The sequence below is a fragment of the Canis lupus genome, chromosome 28 (assembly GCF_003254725.2).
Source record: "Canis lupus dingo isolate Sandy chromosome 28, ASM325472v2, whole genome shotgun sequence".
Lineage (NCBI taxonomy): Eukaryota > Metazoa > Chordata > Mammalia > Carnivora > Canidae > Canis > Canis lupus.
In genome coordinates, this window is record NC_064270.1 from 327,556 (window position 1) to 348,934 (window position 21,379).

General features: G+C 45.9%; 1 protein-coding gene across 1 annotated transcript in view; it reads right to left on the reverse strand.

The window, feature by feature from the left end:
* Window positions 1-21,379, reverse strand: part of FRMPD2 (FERM and PDZ domain containing 2) — a 112,682-nt gene that overhangs the window by 56,510 nt on the left and 34,793 nt on the right. Inside the window, 10 exon segments of the mRNA XM_049103128.1 lie at window positions 2,262-2,400; window positions 3,062-3,212; window positions 9,041-9,215; window positions 10,082-10,153; window positions 12,048-12,068; window positions 12,070-12,184; window positions 14,400-14,487; window positions 15,269-15,401; window positions 17,154-17,345; window positions 20,738-20,803. Of these exon segments, the coding sequence (XP_048959085.1) occupies window positions 2,262-2,400; window positions 3,062-3,212; window positions 9,041-9,215; window positions 10,082-10,153; window positions 12,048-12,068; window positions 12,070-12,184; window positions 14,400-14,487; window positions 15,269-15,401; window positions 17,154-17,345; window positions 20,738-20,803 (1,152 nt within the window).

The window sequence follows — 21,379 nt, forward strand, 5'->3', positions numbered from 1 at the left end:
GACATATATTTTTAGCTATGCACAACCATTCCCTCTCTTTCTGGAAGCAGAAGGCATCCTTTCTCCCTCTCAGTCTCCTCGCATCTTCATAGTGTGAACTCTACCCTGGTTCTCAGGGTGGCCATATAACTCAAATCTAACTAATCAGAGCATGGTAGCTCCCTGTACAGTGATTGGCTTGAGTAGACATATGACTTTATCAGAACCAATGAGACAGAACTACAGGATTTCCATGGCATTACTGAGAGAGAGAGAGAGAGAGAGAGAGAGAGAGAGAGAGATCCCTTCTCTCTTTGGTGTAAGGCTGCAACCTAGAGGATAGAGTCCAGAAGCCACTGAATGCGAATCTGCAGAGAACATGGCCTAGAGATGCAGGAAGCCCAAGTCCTGCTGATGTCATTTGAGTACCCTACACCCAGCAAGCCCTAGACATGGTTAGGACCCCAGTCCTGGTGGCTAAAAGTAGACAAGAAGAAGCTACTGAGTAAGCAAGTAAAAGGACTAGAAGGGTAGAGAGGACCTGAATACTTCAGAATTGCAAGACAGTGAGTTACATGTTTTATTCAAGCCAATCTAAGCTGAATTTTCTGTCACTTGTTATCAAGACAGCACTGAATCATCACTTCTCCTGGCCAAGGGGTGTAAAGGAGATGTCAAAAAACACCAGAAGGTGGAAGGAGGGTCCCTTCTACTTGTAAAGAGGCCAGGAAATTTGTGTGGCTGGGGTTGGCCTTGGAGGGTGGGTAAGGTGGCAATGGATGTGCAAACACTGCTGGGAAAGCATGCAAAGGCTCAGGGGCATAGGGATTAAACCTTTCACTTTCCTTCACGTAGTCCTCAGGTCCTCTCTTGAGTATATCTTCTGGGAGTTAAGCACTTCCTAGAGGCACCCAGCTTTTGTCATATGGCAATGGCAAAATCCGTCAAGATAAAGCCCAGTGGGCTGGTGGGGAGCCCAACCTTCCTCAGTCTTCCCTCCCACTTCTACTGATGCAGACTCCACATTTGGACAGTATGTCACACTTCTGAGTCTCATGACTTGGGCTCAGTTGAGGTCTACTGCCAAGCCCCTTTCCACTCATCTGGAACATGGGTGGAGGCTTTGTGAACTCAGAACAAAGTTGCCCTACTCTCTGTAACAGCTCACCTGGCTGGTCCCTCTTTCCTGCCTGGTGTACCTATTTTGAATCTTAAGTAAGTGAAGATATTAATAACATCCAGTGAAATAAGTCAATCGGAGAAGGACAAACATTATATGTTCTCATTCATTTGGGGAATATAAATGATAGTGAAAGGGAATAGAAGGGAAGGGAGAAGAAATGGGTAGGAAATATCAGAAAGGGAGACAGAACATAAAGACTCCTAACTCTGGGAAATGAAGTAGGGGTGGTGGAAGGGGAGGAGGGCGGGGGGTGGGGGTGAATGGGTGATGGGCACTGAGGGGGGCACTTGACGGGATGAGCACTGGGTGTTATTCTGTATGCTGGCAAACTGAACACCAATAAAAAATAAATTTATTATTTAAAAAAAAATCCCTCCCAACTTTGATGTATCTGCAAATTAAACAACCAGTAAAGAAAAATAAATAAATAAATAATAACCAGTAGACTCTATAAGTCCCTGAGGACTGTAACACAGAACCATCACAGGGAAATTTAATCAAAGAAACGTATGTGTGATTCTGCTGCATGGCAGGGCTTGGCCAAAAAGATTAGAGATTTTGAGAGGCAGCGTGCCCAGCAGAATAAGCACTGGCCTAGGAGTCAGATACATCTAGGCTCAAATTTAGACTTTACCATTCTCTAGCCACATGAGTCTCAGATTGTTCTTCCACAAAATGTGAGTAATGGCAGTGCTGTGAGGATTGAGTGGAAAATATCTAGGTCAATGCTAAGTACAGAGTGATCTCTTAATAAAGGTTGTCTATTACTGTTGGTAAGGATGATGATGATGGGAAGTCAATAATTGAGTAAATTATTGTTTTTAGGAGAAACCTTAGTTTGAATTACATTACAATGTATATATTTAACTTGTTCATCTTTGTCTTCTCCACAGCCTAGTAAAAACAGTCAATGAAAGCTTGTTGGATTAGATGGCTGGCTGGGTGGATGGGTGGATGGATGGATACCATTTACCTCAATCTTAGTGGTAGATGCTGAAAACGCTTCTCAAAGTCTGTCTCCCTATGTCTAATAGTTCTCCCTTTTCCTATAACTGCTTCTCCAATGACCCCACCACAGGCCGCAGGTGTCCACCCCTACCTCCTCGGGGTAATTGCCAAATTCAGCCTGCAAGGCAAGGACCGCCAGCTGCAGCAGTGTCTCATCATTGCAGTACAGCTTCTCCTCCAGAATGTCTTTCCGAAGCTGCAGATAAAATTGATGCCTTGTCTGGCTGTGCCTGGGAAAGAAATGCAGGAATAAGGGCCGCTGGAATGCTGTGGAGGTGGGAGGTGGGGAGAAGAATACTAAAACCAGAGGGTTTTCTCAGTCTGGGAAGCAGGGAAGGGACAAAAGATGGGATACAAGCCAACAGAACCCAGAATGCAATGTCAGTAAGAGGAGTATGGTTTCCTTTATACACATCATGCCATCTGCCATGAGTTGAAGGGTACTCTGTGCCAGGCACTTGACACAACACCCACAGAGATGTTTGCTGCTGCAGTTCAAGTGAGAAAACTATGTTCAGATGATGTTTTTAGTAAGCAAAAGAATAAAGAGGCCATGACCCAACTCCATAGTCACACATAACGCTTTCCTCAATCCTGATCACTGGGTTGCTGAGGAAGGCTCATACTGGGGCCAGGGGAGAACTTTGACTTTGAGTGTGCCGTGTTTGAAACAAAAGGGCAAGTTCTCATTTTTGTCAGGGCCCAAACTCTGATTTGCCCCTTTTCTGTCATGTTGAAATCTAATCAACAAGCTCAACCATGATGACACTTGTTATTTATACGTAATTTACAATTCACCCAGCACTTGCTACCCATTATTTATAACTCTAATGTCAGCCAGCACATACACAGGTCCCTTAAGGAAAAAATGAAGAATTCTGGAGCACTCACTGGAGCTGTGCACAGCAACTGATAAAGAACTTTATCCTCAGAAAGAGTGTGAAGGTATTCAAGGAGGTCTTCTTCTGGGGCTGTTCACTCCAACCTTCAGGGGCTATTTTGCACAACCTGGTTTCATTGTCCAAGAAAAAGAACTCTTTCCCTGAAATAAAAGTAGAGAGGGAAAAGCAGTCAGAGAGGCACCACCCCTTTAGACCCACAGCCCTGAACTCTGCCCAGAATGTCAAACAAGAGACATCTGAGGGCAGGAGAGAGCAGGAAGTAAGTCCTCTGGACACCTGGCACCACAGGACCTTTTCTGGGTCTGTGAGGGGCCAGAAGTCAAAGACAAAGAGGAGAGAGTCAAAGAAGAGAAACTCAGCATCAAGAGGAGGAATGTGATTATTAATCTCAGAGAAGATGTCACTTAAGAGCTGCTTTTCAGCTACCGCCATATGCAGATAAAGTGAAAAACAGATGAATGAGTATTCATTCCGTTCCTGCTGTGTGCCAAGCCATTAGCCTCAACTGGACCATCCCCAAATCTTCCCCAGGCATTGGCATAATATGGATTGAATGTTTGCACCTCCCCAAAGTTCTTACCCCCAAAATAGTGGGGGTAAGGTGCAGCCTCTGGGAGGTAATTAGATTTATTGTGGGGCTCCCATGATGGGATTAGTGTGGTAAGAGGAAGAGACCAGGGCTCACTCTCTCTGTCATGTAAGGACACCATGAGAAGGTGGCCACTTGCAAGCCAGGACCAGAACCCCAAATCTAACCACGCTCCAACCCTGATCTCAGACTTCCCAGTCTTCAGAACTGTGAGAAATAAAGATCTGTTGTTTAAGCCACTTAGTCCATGATATTTTGTTTTAGCAGCCCCAGCAAATGAAGACAGGGCATGAGTGGAGTCACCTTTGCCTTCTGACCTGAATGTGGCCATCTTGGAGGCTCCAATCCAAGCTCAGGACATCAGCACCTCTATGAGGAAGGATGAACCAGCCCCTGCCACTGCAGGCACTGCCTCTGCCCCTCTGCCCTCTTCAAGGTGAAGCCGGACCCCCTCCCACTCCCTGCCCCAACCCTGCTCTGCCCCATCCATACCCTTCTCCAGGCTTCACCCTCTCAGCCCAGAGTCACACAACAGGAGGTTGCCTGGGCACAGGAGTTGTGCCAAGTTATAGTTAGCAGACCTGTTAAGTGATAACCAGCCTTTTCTCTCAAAAGCTAGCATGCTAGGGAGACAGAAGGAGCTTCCCAGAGAAGTTCAAATAGTCTTCACCATGCAGCACCCAGACCTCTGCCCCTCTGCCTTCAGCTCTTGTTGCTGAATCTGATTCCCCACAACAACTAAATCTTCCCTTAGGACCACTTCTCCCCAAGATGTAGGCAGGTCTCCATTACAGTTTGGCTAGCAAAACCTCCCAGGTGGGTTATTTCCAAACCCCAGACTGGTGACTTCTGAATGATTTACCCAGGACACCCCAGGTAAGTAGTTCTACTATGTCCACATGGAAGGGTCCAGGATGAACACCTGACTGGGAGAAAGCAGCCTCAGATAAGGGCAAGTTGGACTCAGCACAAGTACACTGGCTTTCTGTAGGATGCATGTTACAGATCAATAAAAATGAGCACTGGGTGTTATTCTATATGTTGGCAAATTGAACACCAATAAAAAATAAATTTATGTAAAAAATATGATGTTTCCTAAAGATTCTACTATTCACATTTTACAAAAGATGTGGCAAAGGTCAGTCCATCATATCAAAGCATAGAGAGATTGTTCTTTTTTATTTAGGAGAGGGCTCTTTTGCTAGCCAATAGGATCCAACAGTAAGTTAAGAAGATTATTCACCACGACCAAGTGGGATTTATCCCCGGAAGCAAGGCTGGTTCAACACTCGTAAAGCAATCTATGTGATTGATCAGATCAGCAAGAGAAAAAACAAGAACCATATGATCCTCTCATTAGATGCAGAGAAAGCATTTGACAAAGTACAGCATCCATTCCTGATCAAAACTCTTCAGAGTATAGGGATAGAGGGAACATTCCTCAACATCTTAAAAGCCATCTACAAAAAGCCCACAGCAAATATCATTTTCAATGGGGAAGCACTGGGAGCCTTTTCCCTAAGATCAGGAACAAGACAGGGATGTCCACTCTCACCACTGCTATTCAACATAGTACTGGAAGTCCTAGCCTCAGCAATCAGACAACAAAAAGACATTAAAGGCATTCAAATTGGCAAAGAATAAGTCAAACTCTCCCTCTTTGCCGATGACATGATGGTCTACATAGAAAACCCAAAAGCCTCCACCCCAAGATTGCTAGAACTCATACAGCAATTTGGTAGCGTGGCAGGATACAAAATCAATGCCCAGAAGTCAGTGGCATTTCTATACACTAACAATGAGACTGAAGAAAGAGAAATTAAGGAGTCAATCCCATTTACAATTGCACCCAAAAGCATTAAGATATCTAGGAATAAACCTAACCAAAGAGGTAAAGGATCTATACCCTAACAACTACAGAACACTTCTGAAAGAAACTGAGGAAGACACAAAGAGATGGAAAAATATTCCATGCTCATGGGTTGGCAGAATTAATATTGTGAAAATGTCAATGTTACCCAGGGCAATTTACACATTTAATGCAATCCCTATCAAAATACCATGGACTTTCTTCAGAGAGTTAGAACAAATCATTTTAAGATTTGTGTGGAATCAGAAAAGACCCCGAATAGCCAGGGGAATTTTAAAAAAGAAAACCATGGCTGGGGGCATCACAATGCCAGATTTCAGGTTGTCCTACAAAGCTGTGGTCATCAAGACAGTGTGCTACTGGCACAGAAACAGACACATAGATCAATGGAACAGAATAGAGAACCCAGAAGTGGACCCTCAATTTTATGGTCAACTAATATTCGACAAAGCAGGAAAGACTATCCCCTGGAAGAAAGACAGTCTCTTCAATAAATGGTGCTGGGAAAATTGGACATCCACATGCAGAAGAGTGAAACTAGACCACTCTCTTGCACCAGACACAAAGATAAACTCAAAATGGATGAAAGATCTAAATGTGAGACAGGATTCCATCAAAATCCTATAGTAGAACACAGACAACACCCTTTTTATAACTTGGCCACAGCAACTTCTTGCAAGATACAACTATGAAGGCAAGAGAAACAAAAGCAAAAATGAACTATTGGGACTTCATCCAGATAAGAAGCTTTTGCACAGCAAAGGATACAGTCAACAAAACTAAAAGACAACCTACAGAATGGGAGAAGATATTTGCAAATGACGTATCAGATAAAGGGCTAGTTTCCAAGATCTATAAAGAACTTCTTAAACTCAACACCAAAGAAACAAACAATCCAATCATGAAATGGGTAAAAGACATGAACAGAAATCTCACAGAGGAAGACATAGACATGGCCAACACGCACATGAGAAAATGCTCTGCATCACTTGCCATCAGGGAAATACAAATCAAAACCACAATGAGGTACCACCTCACACCAGTGAGAATGGGGAAAATTAACAAGGCAGGAAACCACAAATGTTGGAGGGGATGTGGAGAAAAGGGAACCCTCTTACACTGTTGGTGGGAATGTGAACTGGTGCAGCCACTCTGGAAAACTGTGTGGAGGTTCCTCAAAGAGTTAAAAATAGACCTGCCCTACGACCCAGCAATTGCACTGTTGGGGATTTACCCCAAAGATACAGATGCAATGAAACGCCAGGACACCTGCACCCCGATGTTTATAGCAGCAATGTCCACAATAGCCAAACTGTGGAAGGAGCCTCGTGTCCATCAAAAGATGAATGGATAAAGAAGATGTGGTCTATGTATACAATGGAATATTCCTCAGCCATTAGAAATGACAAATACCCATCATTTGCTTCAACGTGGATGGAACTGGAGGGTATTATGCTGAGTGAAGTAAGTCAATTGGAGGAGGACAAACATTATATGGTCTAATTCATTTGGGGAATATAAAAATTAGTGAAAGGGAATAAAGGGGAAACAAATAATGAGTGGGAAATATCAGTGAGGGTGACAAAACATGAGAGACACCTAACTCTGCGAAATGAACAAGGGATGGTGGAAAGGGAGTTGGGCAGGGGGTTGGGGGGACTGGGTGATGGGCACTGAGGGGGGCACTTGGCAGGATGAGCCCTGGGTGTTATGCTATATGTTGGCGAATTGAACTCCAATAATTTTTTTTTAAAAAAAGGAGAGGGCTCTTTTGGAGTTCTGTGGAGAGCCTTGGGGAGAGGATACCCCCACCCTACCCCCAGCTTACCCCCACCCATGGCACACTGAATAACCCCCAGGCTCCTCCCATTGGGGATTAGAGAGTAGAACACCGAGATTAGGACTCCTAAGCAAGATCAGCTGGCAGAGCCCGGGGTGAACCTGAAAGCCCATATGATCCCAACTCTGCCTCCTTGCCATTATCCCACACAGAAGTTAAAGGGCTTCAGCAACAGCAAGGCATATTTGTGGAGATGGAAATAGGAGTCTCTTAATGGAAGGGCAGAGATGGGGGGAAAAGGAAGAAGGCTTTCCTTCAGCATCTTTATAATGAATTCTTAACTTAGGCTCCAGGGTGAGGTGCTGATTTTCCATCAGTCCTGTATGATTAGATGGAATTTTTTTCAAATTTTTTATTGTGGTCAAATATACATAATAACATATTTATCATCTTGACCATAGTTAAATGTACAGCTCAGTACTATTAAGTATATTAACACTGCTGTTGCCATCCAGCCCCAGAATTCTTCATCTTGTAGAATGGCAATTCTAAACCTATTGAACCATACCTCCCCAGGCCCCTCCACCCAGCCCCTGGCAACCACCATCCTACTTTATGTCCCTATGATTTTGACTATTCAAGGTACCTCACACAGGTGGAGTCATACAATATTTGTCTTTTTGCAACTGTTTTGTTTCACTTGGCACAACATCCTCCAGGTTCATCCATATTGTAGCATATGCCAGAATGTCCTTCCTTTTTTTTAAAAAAAAAGATTTTATTTATTTATTCATGAAAGACACACAGAGAGAGACAGGCAGAGACATAGGTAGAGGGAGAACCAGGCTACCTGTGAGGAGCCTGATGTGGGACTCGATCCCAGGACTCCAAGATCACGCCCTGAGCCGAAGGCAGACGCTTAACCGCTGAGCCACCCAGCCTTCCCAATTTCCTTCCTTTTTTAATGTGGAATAACATTCCATTATGTATATAGACCACGTTTTGCATACACATTCATCTGTCAATGGACACGTCTGTTGCTTACACATTTCAGCTATTCTGAACAATGTTCTTACAAACATAGGTATAAAAATCTCTCTTGAAGAACCTGCTATTGGGATCCCTGGGTGGCGCAGCGGTTTAGCGCCTGCCTTTGGCCCAGGGCCGATCCTGGAGACCCGGGATCAAATCCCACGTCGGGCTCCCGGTGCATGGAGCCTGCTTCTCCCTCTGCCTGTGTCTCTGCCTCTCTCTCTCTCTGTGTGTGTGACTATCATAAATTTTTAAAAAAAGACCCTGCTATTGATTATGTGGGGCGTGCGCACAAAAGTGGAATTGCCAGATCATGTAGTAAATCTGTGTTTAACTTTTTGAGGAACCACCATACTGTTTTCCACGTGGCTGCCCCATTTCATATTCCCACCTACATGGAAATGCTTTCAACATTCACTTATCTGACATCAATGCTTTGAGATTGATCAACCAGACCCAGCACATTGCAGAAACCCACACCATCTTACACACACGATTCCAATATAATCTTCTGCACTTCCTTGACACTCTGCAATGAGCACTTGAAGCATTTTCCATGCTAGCTGATGGTCTAAATGTGCAAGATGAAGCATCCCTACCTCAAGCAATTTTTTTCGAAGGAATAGTGTCCAGATACCCAGATATTTGGGTTATATGAAGCACCAGGCCAGCTATGGGCTACCCAGGAGCCACTTACCTTTCATGTAAGCCAAGCCAAAGTAGGTGAGCTCTCCAAGGTTGATGAAGGACATGACAGCACTGAAGATTGCTCCTGCTGTTGACATAATGTCACATTTCACCTCCAGACACTGACTACTCAACAGCACTACACAGAGCTCCCTGAGAGCCAAATAGGATTTCCCTTTTTTGGTCTGAAAACAATAAATAGTATCAATTGTAAAAATAACTACAAGATATGATGGAGTCTTTGCTGTGGGCTCTCTACTGTGCTAAACACTTTATATGTATTGTATCACTTAATGACAAACAACCTAAGAGATATGTACATTAGCATTCGTATACAACAGTGGAGAGATGTGTTTCAGAGACAGTGAGGGGACCTGTTAGTAGTAAGGGGTGGCAAGGATTGCAAGGGACAGGTGCCAAAGTTAGTAAGAAGCAGAACTAGACTCAAATCCACACTCTCTGCCAGGCTCCACAGAGACCGTGAAGGCTGGGAGGCAGGTCTAGATGCCTCTCCTTTGATGAAATCCCAGCTGCCCCTCAGGCTCCACCTTCTGGGAGGGCTCAAGCGGGTCAGGGTCCTCAATCATGGATCCAGGTGTTATCTCTCTGAATCTATCCCTCCAGGGACAACACAGAAGAAGGAATAGAGGTAGGTACAGATCCAGTGAAGAGACAGGCTAAGGGGATTGCTCTGAATCAGACATTGGTCAGCAGAGTCACGTGCAAAGATGAGCGGCGGTCTGCCTTCTCGCTTCACCCTCCTTAGATTAATTTCAGATCTATCTGTCTCCACAGCCCCACCCTGACCACAGCTGCCACCGCTCAGCCACCCAGAATGGCCCATTCAAGGAGAAGAGGAAGAGCTGGAGGACCAGGAGCTGGGGTGCAGCTTGGCAGAGGGCTGCAGCAGCAGTCTGGAGGAGAGAGCGAGAACCCCCCCGGGGCCCTCCCAGCCTGAGGCCCTAGTCAGTAGTCAAGAGGCCTCCAGGCCTGCCCAGCAGGATGGTTGGCTCAGCACCCTCCACCTCTGCCCAGTTAACCCAGCACTTACCACAATCGAACCAGCCAGATGCAAAATCACCGGGGCCTCTCCAGCCAGCAAGACGAACTCCGGCATAGAGAACTGGCAAAAACCCAGAGTCACTCGTGGTACAGGAGAGAAGTCACATTCCAGGGGGTCTGGTCACCCCCAGCTCTGGGACTAAGCTTCCCCTCCCCTCCTCCCCTACCCATTCTCCCTTCCCCAGAGTCTGCAGGAAACAGGCTTCAGGGAAAAGGGGTTTAACTGGGCTGAAGCCCCAGCTTAAGCTGGGCATCTCAAAGCAGATGTCTTAACAGCAGGTACAGGATTCTTGGTGATGTCCTAGCTATTAAGTTGGGGGTCCCCTTCATTATATGTGTCATAATTCTCACATCATTACCTAATCTTTGGTATGTATGAAAATTATAAAACACATTATATGATACAAATATATGTTATATGCCAGAGACCTTTTAAAGTAAAAATAGCTTTAGATTTAGATTAGATGAGACATTTTTCTAGCTCTGTATGTTGAATCAATAACATGCATGGACAGCTATTCCCAATTTCACATTTTTCGTACCATACTTGTGATGGGGAAGTACTTTCATACCTGTCATTAGTTAGACCCAGCCATCATCCTATGGGGTGCATATTCTCAACCCATTTGGCAGGACATGGAGGCCCAAGAGGTTGGGAAACTCTCCCAAATCTAACACCAGAGAGTGTTAGGACTGGGTGGGGCCTACTAATGTGCCCCTCAAGGGAACCAAACAACCAGACTCCTGTTTCAAAAGGCCAGCCAGTGCATAACTTGTGTACTGAAAGAATCTCCAGTGGCAGCATCCTAAGTGAGTGATCATGAAGAAAAACCAAAGAAGGCAAAAAAAAAATCCTACTCCCTGACCCTGTGTATATGCCCTGCAAGCTCACGAGAACCTGAGAGGGGCCTCAGAGGGCAGTGGGGGACACTGGGAAGTGTGGGAGCCCAGAGCCACAACGCGGAGGACGTCCTGAGGCTACTGTAGGCTCAACTCATCTCCAATTGGTTAAGGAGCTTTAAGCAAATATCTCTGTGACAGACAGACAAAGACTTTCTGGGGGCATCTAGGTCTGATGTTCCCAAAGGAAAACAGAGGCACAGGCCGAACACCTGGCAAGGACAGCCTCCTGGGTTAACAGCCTGCCCTGCAGGCGCTCATCCCTGCCCCAGGGGACCCTAATCCCCTCGCGGTCACTGAGGGCTTGTATGGTCACTAAAACAGTTTTTCAGCTAATGTCAGTGTTGTTCAAGGAAGGATGTCTTCTAAACATTGGAAGTGGCTCTGCTGGCTGATGGCAGAGCTGCTTCTGGCAGCAGGTGCACCCTGAGACCTTCCCTGATCTCACCCTCTAGCATGCGCTTAGCAGGGTAGACCCTCAGTAGAGACCAACCTGCTCACAAGGAGACAGGGTCCCCAGAAGCATGAGCACACTGCAGGGGCCACCGGACATCTGTCCCTCCTGTCAGCCTGGACATCACAGCCAGTGCAGGATGCCTAAGTACTCCACAGCCTCTACTCCACACACTCACCCCAACCCTATTACCCTCTGTACCAAGTGCAACGGGGAATCTCTCTTCCTCTGCCCCACCCATACCTTTGCTCCCGCCTTTTGCCTGCCCAGAAGGCACCTTCCAAGTACATTGGGCCCTCTTATCACATACCTTGTTTTGCCACCACCCCACATTGATAGTTATGAACATCCTGAGTGGTGGGACCTGACATCTTCAACCTTCTATCCTATACAGTGTCTGCTACCACAAGCCCACTTGATAAACTCCTATTGCCCCAGATTGCAAATTTCAAGTTGGTTTTAGTTTAATTCTGTAAATTTTAGCCCAAGGAGCCTACCCACCCCCCAGAAGACCCTGCCCATTTTCAACTACTGTGTCAGCCACACATAGCTCCCCTCTCAAACCTCTTTGGAGAATGTCCTTTGGTCTTCTTTTGCTCACCTTTCCTTTTCTTTGCAAAAAAAGCCCTTTGAGTAGGAGTTGCTGGCTGTGGGGTTTCTGCTGCCACAGAGAGAGTGGAACTGGAGCTTAACCACTGTCTATCCTGAAGCTCTTGGGGAACGTCAATTGGAAGAGCACTAGCCAGTGGTCAAGAAAGGGAGAGATGATGAACAATGGAAACAGCCCACCACACGCAGGTGCTCAGCTGGACAAGGTGTGTCCACTACTTTACCTTTGCCCCAAGCCTATGTGGAGAATTACTGTATCCACTTTTCCAATGAGGCCACTAAATCTGCAGAGCCACAGGAGTGGGGTGGGGTTTGAGGTGGAAGGCCACAGTCCATTTCCTCCCTGCCCCACAACACTGCTTCACAATGAGCACAGCATCACTGTGCTCAGGACACAGAGGTCCTATGACTTCAGCTCCTGAACACCTTGATAGGGTCACTGGAGGTTCTGTCTTTCCTGCTTGGAATTTTAGATATTGTTCAAAACGTTTTCTCGGTTTAAAAAAAAAAGTACATTATTTATGGAAACAGAAAGAAAGCTATTTTCATGGAGAAAAAAGAGAATAGAGTTTTAAATAGCAGGAAAAATCACTATGAGATGAACCCTACAGCATCTTGTCAAGGCCTCAGGTGTGTATGTGACATCAAGTATCACCACAGCCCTTGGCTGAACCAGAGAAGGACAAAATATCAATATGCAAAGAAATAAATACACAAGATTCAAAATTCCTAATGTTCCAGATGTGGGAAGATATAGTCTCATGTGGATTTTTAGCAGATCTAAGCATCTATGTTTGACTGATTCTAAAACCAACCACTTCTTTTCCCTGATCCAAGCACTCTGCATCTCTCTCCCTCTGTTCCTTCCTTTCTCTCTCTCTCTCTCTCTCTCTCTCAACTCTGCCATCATCTTGAGAATAATCCCAGGCTAGCCTGCTGGTGATGAGCCAGTGCTCCCCCAGATAATAGCCCGCCACCCCCAGAGGTGAAGCTACAGCTGATCACAGATGCATGAGGGCATCCAGCAAAGTCCAGAAGAACCTCCCAGCTGAGCACAACCTTTTTTTAATTTCCAAACTTACACAATCAAGAGTTAAATAAACCATTTTTTAAATTTATTTTTTATTGGTGTTCAATTTACCAACATACAGAATAACCCCCAGTGCCTGTCACCCATTCACTCCCACCCCCCACCCTCCTCCCCTTCCATCATCTCTAGTTCGTTTCCCAGAGTTAGCAGTCTTTATGTTCTCCCTTTCTGATATTTCCCACACATTTCTTCTCCCTTCCCTTATATTCCCTTTCACTATTATTTATATTCCCCAAATGAATGAGAACATATAATGTTTGTCCTTCTCCGACTGACTTACTTCACTCAGCGTAATACCTTTCAGTTCTTTCCATGTCGAAGCAAATGGTGGGTATTTGTCGTTTCTAATGGCTGAGGAATATTCCATTGTATACATAAACCGCATCTTCTTTATCCATTCTTTATCCATTCATCTTTCGATGGACACCGAGGCTCCTTCCAGCTATTGTGGACATTGCTGCTAGAAACATGGGGGTGCAGGTGTCCCGGCGTTTCATTGCATCTGTATCTTTGGGGTAAATCCCCAACAGTGCAATTGCTGGGTCGTAGGGCAGGTCTATTTTTAACTCTTTGAGGAACCTCCACACAGTTTTCCAGAGTGGCTGTACCAGTTCACATTCCCACCAACAGTGCAAGAGGGTTCCCCTTTCTCCACATCCTCTCCAACATTTGTTGTTTCCTGCCTTGTTAATTTGCCCCATTCTCACTGGTGTGAGGTGGTATCTATTGTATGTATTTATTTATTTGACAGACAGAGATAGAGAGAAAGAGCACGAACTGGGGGTGGGGGGAGGAATGGCAGAGGCAGAGGGAGAGAAGCAGGCGCCCCTGTGAGTTGGGAGCCCGACTCAGGGCTCCATCCCAGGATCATGACATCAGCCAGAGGCAGTCGCTTAACCGACGAGCCACCCAAGTGCCCCTAAACCATTATTTTTAGGCACTATATTTTGTGGTCATTATGCTGCCTTGTGAGGCAACAGGTAATCACAACAATGTGGAAACATGTTGTTTTACATAACTAAGCCTGAACTCAATTCCCAGAGGAGACAGAATGGCCCGACAGCACAGCTGCCATACAGTCCCCATCACCCCTTGGCTGTGTATCAGCTTAAATGTGTTGTTTTTTCACCTTCCAATGGAAAAGGATCAGCTTTTTCTGGAGAAGCAAAAGGTTTCACATCAGTAATCAGTAAAGAAGCAAGATACAGCAGTCCCCACACGAATGGTCCACACACCGTACAGCTTGCTGCTTACCTGCTGACAGCGAGGCTGTGATGACTGTGTGCTGGGGTGCTCAGCCCAGGCACCAGGGAGCTCTGTGTCTCTGTGCTTCTTTCTGAAACTAACCAAACAGCACAGTGGAGGGCACGGAAGAGGCGAAAAGCATGGCTTTCTTGAATCAAGCAGACTGAAGTGTGGATATCAGCTGTGTAACTTTGGCAAACTTACCCTCTCTGAGTCTGTTTGCTCATGGGAGAAATGGAAATGACAGTTATAGTCAAGGGAGCTTTTTTATTTTTATTTTTTTTGGAGGAGGATGAAGAAAGATAAAACCTAGTGGCAGAGTGCCTTGCTTCAGAGACAGCAAACAATAACATTGTTTTTAATTCCTTATTTAAATTCAAGCTGGCTAACATATACTGTATTATTAGTTTCAGAGGTAAAGTTTAGCGATTCATCAGTTGCATATAACAGCCAGTGCTTATTACATCACGTGCCCTCCTTAATGCTCAGATTCAGTTGAAGAGTAGAGAACAGTGGAAGATTTGAAGAGTATTCTAAAATCCATTCCTTTAACACAACTGGAGCAAGAACAAAAACAGTCTCTTAAAGATTGCTTTTCTTCTGCTCCACCTAGACACTAATTAAAAAAAACCTCTTTTTCTTATGCTGTGTGTTGAAATTTGTTTTATCAACTCGGACACTTAAAACTCTAAAAAAGGAGTTTATGTTTGATATAAATAATATCTTCAGATGAAGCTTTCCTCAGGACACAGCCCTTTCTCTCTGGGGGCTCCGTGGAAGAGCGAAGCTTGCATGGGTTTTCTCGGCTGCCACAGCATGGAATCGTCCAGTCCACTCAGGACAGGAAACAATGGGAATGCCTGGGATGCTGTACCCACCTCTGCAAGGGTGCAGACGCTCCAGGGCCCATGCTGCTGGGTTCTCGTAGCTCTCCTGATGCAGCCTATTCCTGAGCAGGTAGCTTCTGTCCTGCTGCATAGGGGAGCTTTCTTTCACAACTCTGCTCTCCACCTGAAGGTCAAGTGCATCCCAAAAGTCGAGAGGGGACGTTTATATAGACACAGACTGGCTGTCAGATTAAGTCAGTTCGGAAGTGTCTGTCCTACACAGTGAGAGCCTAACAAGGTGCTCTGGCACCAGACGTGCTCCAGACTCCACCCCGCACGTGCACCCTAGATGTAATTCACTCCCCTCCCCCAGAACAAGTGTACTCCTACAGAGTTGTGCCTTTGTTCCTGTGCTCCCCCTACCGCCTAGGACCCCCCCCCCCCCGCTGAGCTCCTCTGAGCCTCTAAGATGCAAAGCTATGTTCTCTCCACTTCCAAACCTCTCCATGTCTGCCCTCAAGGCAGAGGGCAGTGTCCCTTCTGTCACCTTCCCTCATCACCTTACTGGCATCTCTCTGATACAACACTATATCACATTCTCTTGTTTCTCCCCGACCTCACCGTGTGATTTGTGCTTCATTGTAGCTCCTCTGGCTCAATGAATAGGAGCAACATGTTCAGATGCCAAGACAGAAGGGATCCAAGGGGAACAGGATGTGAGAAGCATTTTCTGACTGGCTAGAGGCAGCATCCACCCCCAACTGTCCCCTCCTCCATCCACATGGCCCTGCATTAGGCTTGGTCTCAGTTCTCCAGCCTGCACCTTGGGCAAGTGCACGGCCACCCAGCCAGTCTCCAGCCCTGCCTACCTCTGGTTCCTCTCAAATCCAGACCTCCATGTGTTTATATCCCACACACCTCACTGGCCTCTCCCCAGTCCCAGCATTGCCCCAGCCTCAAGGGGCCCAACCCCGACACAATTCCTGCCCCAGAACTCCCACCCCACCCTCCATGGGGCCAGGCTGAGGCTGTCTCCACCTCGTGGCTGGGCTTGTCAACCACCCTGTCCTCCTTTCATCATTCCCCCTCTCCTAGGGGCACTTCCCCAATAAATAACATGCATAAGGGCACCTGTGTGGTGCCATAGGTTAAGCATTCGGCTCTTCGTTTTTATTCTTATCGTGATCTCAGGGTCATGAGATCAATCCCCCATCAGGTTCCGCACTCAATGTGGGGTTTGCTTAAGATTCTCTCTTCCTTTCCCTCTGCCCATCTCACTCATGCACTCACTCGCTCGCTCTCTCTCCTTTTCTAAAAGAAATAAATCTTAAATAATAATAATAATAATAATAATATGTATAAGCTTCGCCATTTCTGGCTTTGCTTCAAGGGAATCCGACCTAAGCCAAATGCCTACTATGTGCCAGCCTCCTCCTAGGCAGTGGGGAGCACACAGGGCAGCAAGCAACACGGTGTAACAGGTGCAACAAGGGGACTCTCTGCAGATACAAGACATCAGAGGAAGGGAGGAGCCGGGGGCTGTAGGCACAGACAGGGAAGGCTCCTTACACAAGGCTTAGTCAAATTTTGATAGATGAGCTACTCGTGGGTTATAAACACAATTGTTTTTATATAAAGAGTCTCTTTGAAAGATCCCAAGAGTCTCAGCCACATTAGAAATCTGGGCCCCCCAAAGGTCTTCACCAGCACTGCCCAACAGAACTGCAATGATGAGATTGTTCTGTATCTACCCTGTCCAGAATGGTCATCACTAGCTACATGTGGCTACCGAGCACTTGAAATGTGGTGGGTGTGACAGGGGAATTGAATATTTTATTTTATTTCATTTCAATTGACTATAATTTAGCTAATTTAAATGTCAACAACTACCTGTAGCTGGTGGCTGCTGGGTTGGGAAGCACAGGTAGACACTGACCTTGGAGATGGTGCTCAGTACTAAGGTGGCCAGCTGTCGAACGTGGACATTGGCAGAGGCTGGGTAGACAGCCATTTCTTCCCGATGAACCCGACAAGCTTCCAGAACCGACTGCAAGGGCAGCCGCCTGCTAGGCTGGTTCTCGCACATGGTCAGCAGAATGGAGTGCAGGGGCTCACAGAGCCGCAGAGGCTGGAGAGAAGAAGGGCCAGTGAGTCCAAGAGCTTGCCGGGGGTGCAGTGGGGACTAATGGACAGATGTTCTCATTACCACCTGACAGACACCTGCCCCTTCGGGAGAATTTAGGGACCATCACAAGATATGTCACTGGGGCCACAAAATGCAGAGCAATTATCTCTATGCCAGTTGTGGGAAGTCTGCTGTTTTCTGGTCTGGAATGTTTTTCAGTACACAGAGAGCACAGACATGTGCTTGGAATACTTATGAAAAATAAGTGTTTGGGCAGCCCCTGGTGGTGCAGCGGTGTGGCGCGACCTGCCACCCGAGGTGTGATCCTGGAGACCTGGGATCAAGTCCTGAGTTGGACTCTCTGCATGGAGCCTGCTTCTCCCTCTGCCTGTGTCTCTGCCTCGCTCCCTCTCTCTCTCTGAATGAATAAATAAATAAATAAATCTTAAAGAAAAAGAAGTGCCTGACAATATGGATTTCCACCCATGATCTGTGCTCAGATCAAACCAGGGATCAGCCTTCAATTCACACCCATCTGGGCAACCTGTCAAAATCTTTCTCGAGTACTTCTCAAATGCAATTACTTCTCAAATTACTTCCTCAATTACTTTCTGCCAAATTACTTCCCAGATTATTTAGATGGGCCTCACCGGGCCTTTCCCCCTAGAATGTGAGCTCCAGGAATATAACGATTGTGCCCTTTATTGCTCAGAATCTACAGTGGTCACCACAAGGTCACTGATCATTGGCTGAACTTTAATGTCAGATGTACCCATCAGGCAAAGGAAAAAAATACTTTTTTTTTAAAGATTTTATTTATTTATTCATGAGAGAGAGAGAGAGAGAGAGAGGCAAAGACACAGGCAGAGGGAGAAGCAGGCTCCATGCAGGGAGCCCGATGTGGGACTCGATCCCGGGTCTCCAGGATCACGCCCTGGGCCGAAGGCAGGTGCTAAACTGCTGAGCCACCTAGGGATCCCCTGGAAAAAATATTTTATTAAGCACTTCCCTCATGCATCTAAATGGCCATTGTTTATAGGGAGAAGTCCTCAAATTGATTCCAAATCAGGCTTTTTCTCATACTCACACATACTGTGGGTCATTTTTGAGATAAAGGTTACACTACCATTTCATACCGTGGAGGACCAGCTGTGAATTCCCATCCCCGTGTGTGAGGGGGATGCTGTGTCCTGGGCTCACACAGCCAATCCGAGTGCCTCTGATGTGCCCGGGATCCCATAGCTACTTGAGCTACATGGTGGCAGACCATCCCTGCTTTCAAGGACTTCACACTCTGATGAGAAAGATGGTCAACTAAAGGGACAAGGATTTTGGTCTTGGGAAGCACAGACAGAGGAAAAGATCGAACCCAGCTTGGGGAGGGCATGGGGGGGCTGGAGGAAAGAACTGGAACTAAATCTCAGAAAGCACACTGGGGTTGACCAGTTGACCAGGAGAAAAGTGCGGGAGTGAACCACAGATGGAGGCAGCAGTATGTGCTAAGGGTGGCGTGTTTTTTTTTTCTTACATTCAGATTTTAATAAACTGACAATCTTTAAAACAAGCATGCTAGCCTATAATGAATATAGCATATACAGTAATTTAAACATTTAGAACTATATATTATACTGCAAAAGCAAATAGCACAACACTCATCATACTCATCATTACCTGCGGTGTACACTATCTCTAAAAACGAAAATACAAAACAGTAAAATGCACCTATGGTTCGTGTGTGTGTGTGTGTGTGTGTGTTTTCTTTTCTTTTTTTTTTTTTTTTTTTTTGCAGTTATGAGTAATCATAACTCTGGGTTGAATGGAGGGAAAATTATTGGAGGAGTTGAAGTGACTGAGAGACCTGGGTGTTGGAAGGATCATCTGTGTGGATATGGCAATTACCAATAGTTGAGATGACATTGGGAAGAGTGATGGTAAAGCAGGATCTAGAATAATCGAAATATGATCCCTGGGGGTCTGGAGAAGACAACAGTGTTCAGATAATCCAATGACATGAAATCCTATGCAAGACACCTATCTCACCTGCATGCCACCTGTCACACCTCCAGGCCTGTGAGAGAATGAGGGCTGTGAGAGAAAAATCAGGCTTTGCTTAGGAAGCCTGCCAGGTCTCAGGGAACTCGGGGGGAGAGCCAGGTGTCCTGTAGGGAAAGAAGTAACAAGAATGGCCATACAATCGGTTGAGGACAAGGGAGATTTTGCTAATCATGGATTATGAACTCTAGAGGTCATGAGGGAAGAGTTTCAGAAATTAGGGAGGATAGAAGGCCACAGAATAAGGGGAAAACAAGACCTCATAGGGAATCAAAGGCCTGGAGACAAGGTGACTTGGGAGCTAGGGAGATTGTAGAATTGATGCAATCAGGGACAAAGACACAATGAGATGGGGCAGGACAGTGACCAGGGGGAAAATGATGAAGCAGGGCCCCTTGTTCAAAATTTTTAAGAATCTCAAAATGGTGACATCAGAGCATTAAATGAAGCATGGGTCCTTTTGAGTACAATTACATGGGCCACACACCCATGAAGCTGGCCCTGATGATGGTAGAACTCTAGAGAGGAATCAGAACCATGGCTAAGAACCCAATTTGGGGCTCTAGGTATGCCCTGCTAAGAAGTGGCACCTAACCCCATGGGGAGTAGGAAGCTAAGAAAGATCTCACATAAAGACAGGTAAGAACAAAAAGCACCAGACAACATTGGGATGTTGAATTAGAGAGGGCAAAGGTGAGAGGGAGGAAGGAAGGAAGAAAGGTAGGAAGGTAGGAAAGGGATGAGGGAGGGAGGAAGGGCAGGGTTCTCCAGCTTTTGTTACACTGGTTTCTAAGGAATCCTTAGTGTAAGACGAAAATTTATACACATACACACAAACACATACATTCTGTAGTCAAAAAGTTTATACAATGTTGTGATAAAGTTGAATTTTTTTTTGCTTTATGCTTTCTCAGAGCCTTTAATAAACTGCTGTGCCAAATCTTTGAGAGGAAGATATTGTAGCAAGCATTTTCCCAAATTGATTGAGCACAGCACTGTTTTCCAGGGAAGCATTTCACTTCAGGAAGGGTTGCTTTAAAGCCTATTTTATACATCTGTATCTTCGCTCCTCCTCTAGTTTGCTACTTCCTCTGAGCAGATAAGTCTTCTGCTTGCCAATCCTAGATTGTGGCTGGCTGCATTGCCATACTGAGCAGCATTCTGAGGTGCTTTCTGAACTCAGCAGGAGCACTTCTGTAGTGGGTTGGCAGTGCCTTCCCAGAACCTAGGAAGACAGAGTGGTGGCACACAGCTCAAGAGACATGATCCCTGTTGGGAAGAAAACCTGAGAATGAAATCCAAAAACATGACCTGGAGAGACTTTGCATATCTCATGTACAGACCTGATTTTGTGGGACATGGAAGCCTGCCGACCAGTAGAGAGTCATTCCCAAAGCATACACGTGCATCTGCCCAAGACAAAAAGCACCAGGTTAAATTGCAGTCACCTCTGTTATTTCATAGTCCTGCAAAAAATACACCATCCAAGTTCTACCCGTGGCAGATCCGGTTGGCTGGCTAGCCCAACAACCATCTACGACTCTCATAAACTTTCCCTTCTCCCTTCCACTCTGGCAGATTAAAGCCACAGGGACCATGACACCTCGCTTTGGCAAAAGACACAGAAGTCTGTTAAAGTGTTTTTAAGGAAACTTTTATTTTTCTGACAATAAGAACACAGGTAGCTAGCTGTTCCCACTCTTTCCTCCTTTTGCCTTGTCTATTGATAGGATCACAGCTGCCATCTTGAGACCATGAGGCAACAGGCACGAGAGCAAAAAGCCAGCATCTAAGAAGGGTGGACTGGAAATACATAGCCCAGATCTTGATGACGTTTACTGAGTGGCTAACCAACCCCGAGATCTCTTGTGAAGCAAATAATGACTGAATCTGTGGTTCTAACCTCTGTATTTTAGGCTTTCTGGTCCATGTAGCCAAAGCCACCTGTATGTGACACACTGGGGCGGCCTGATTTAAAAGTATTG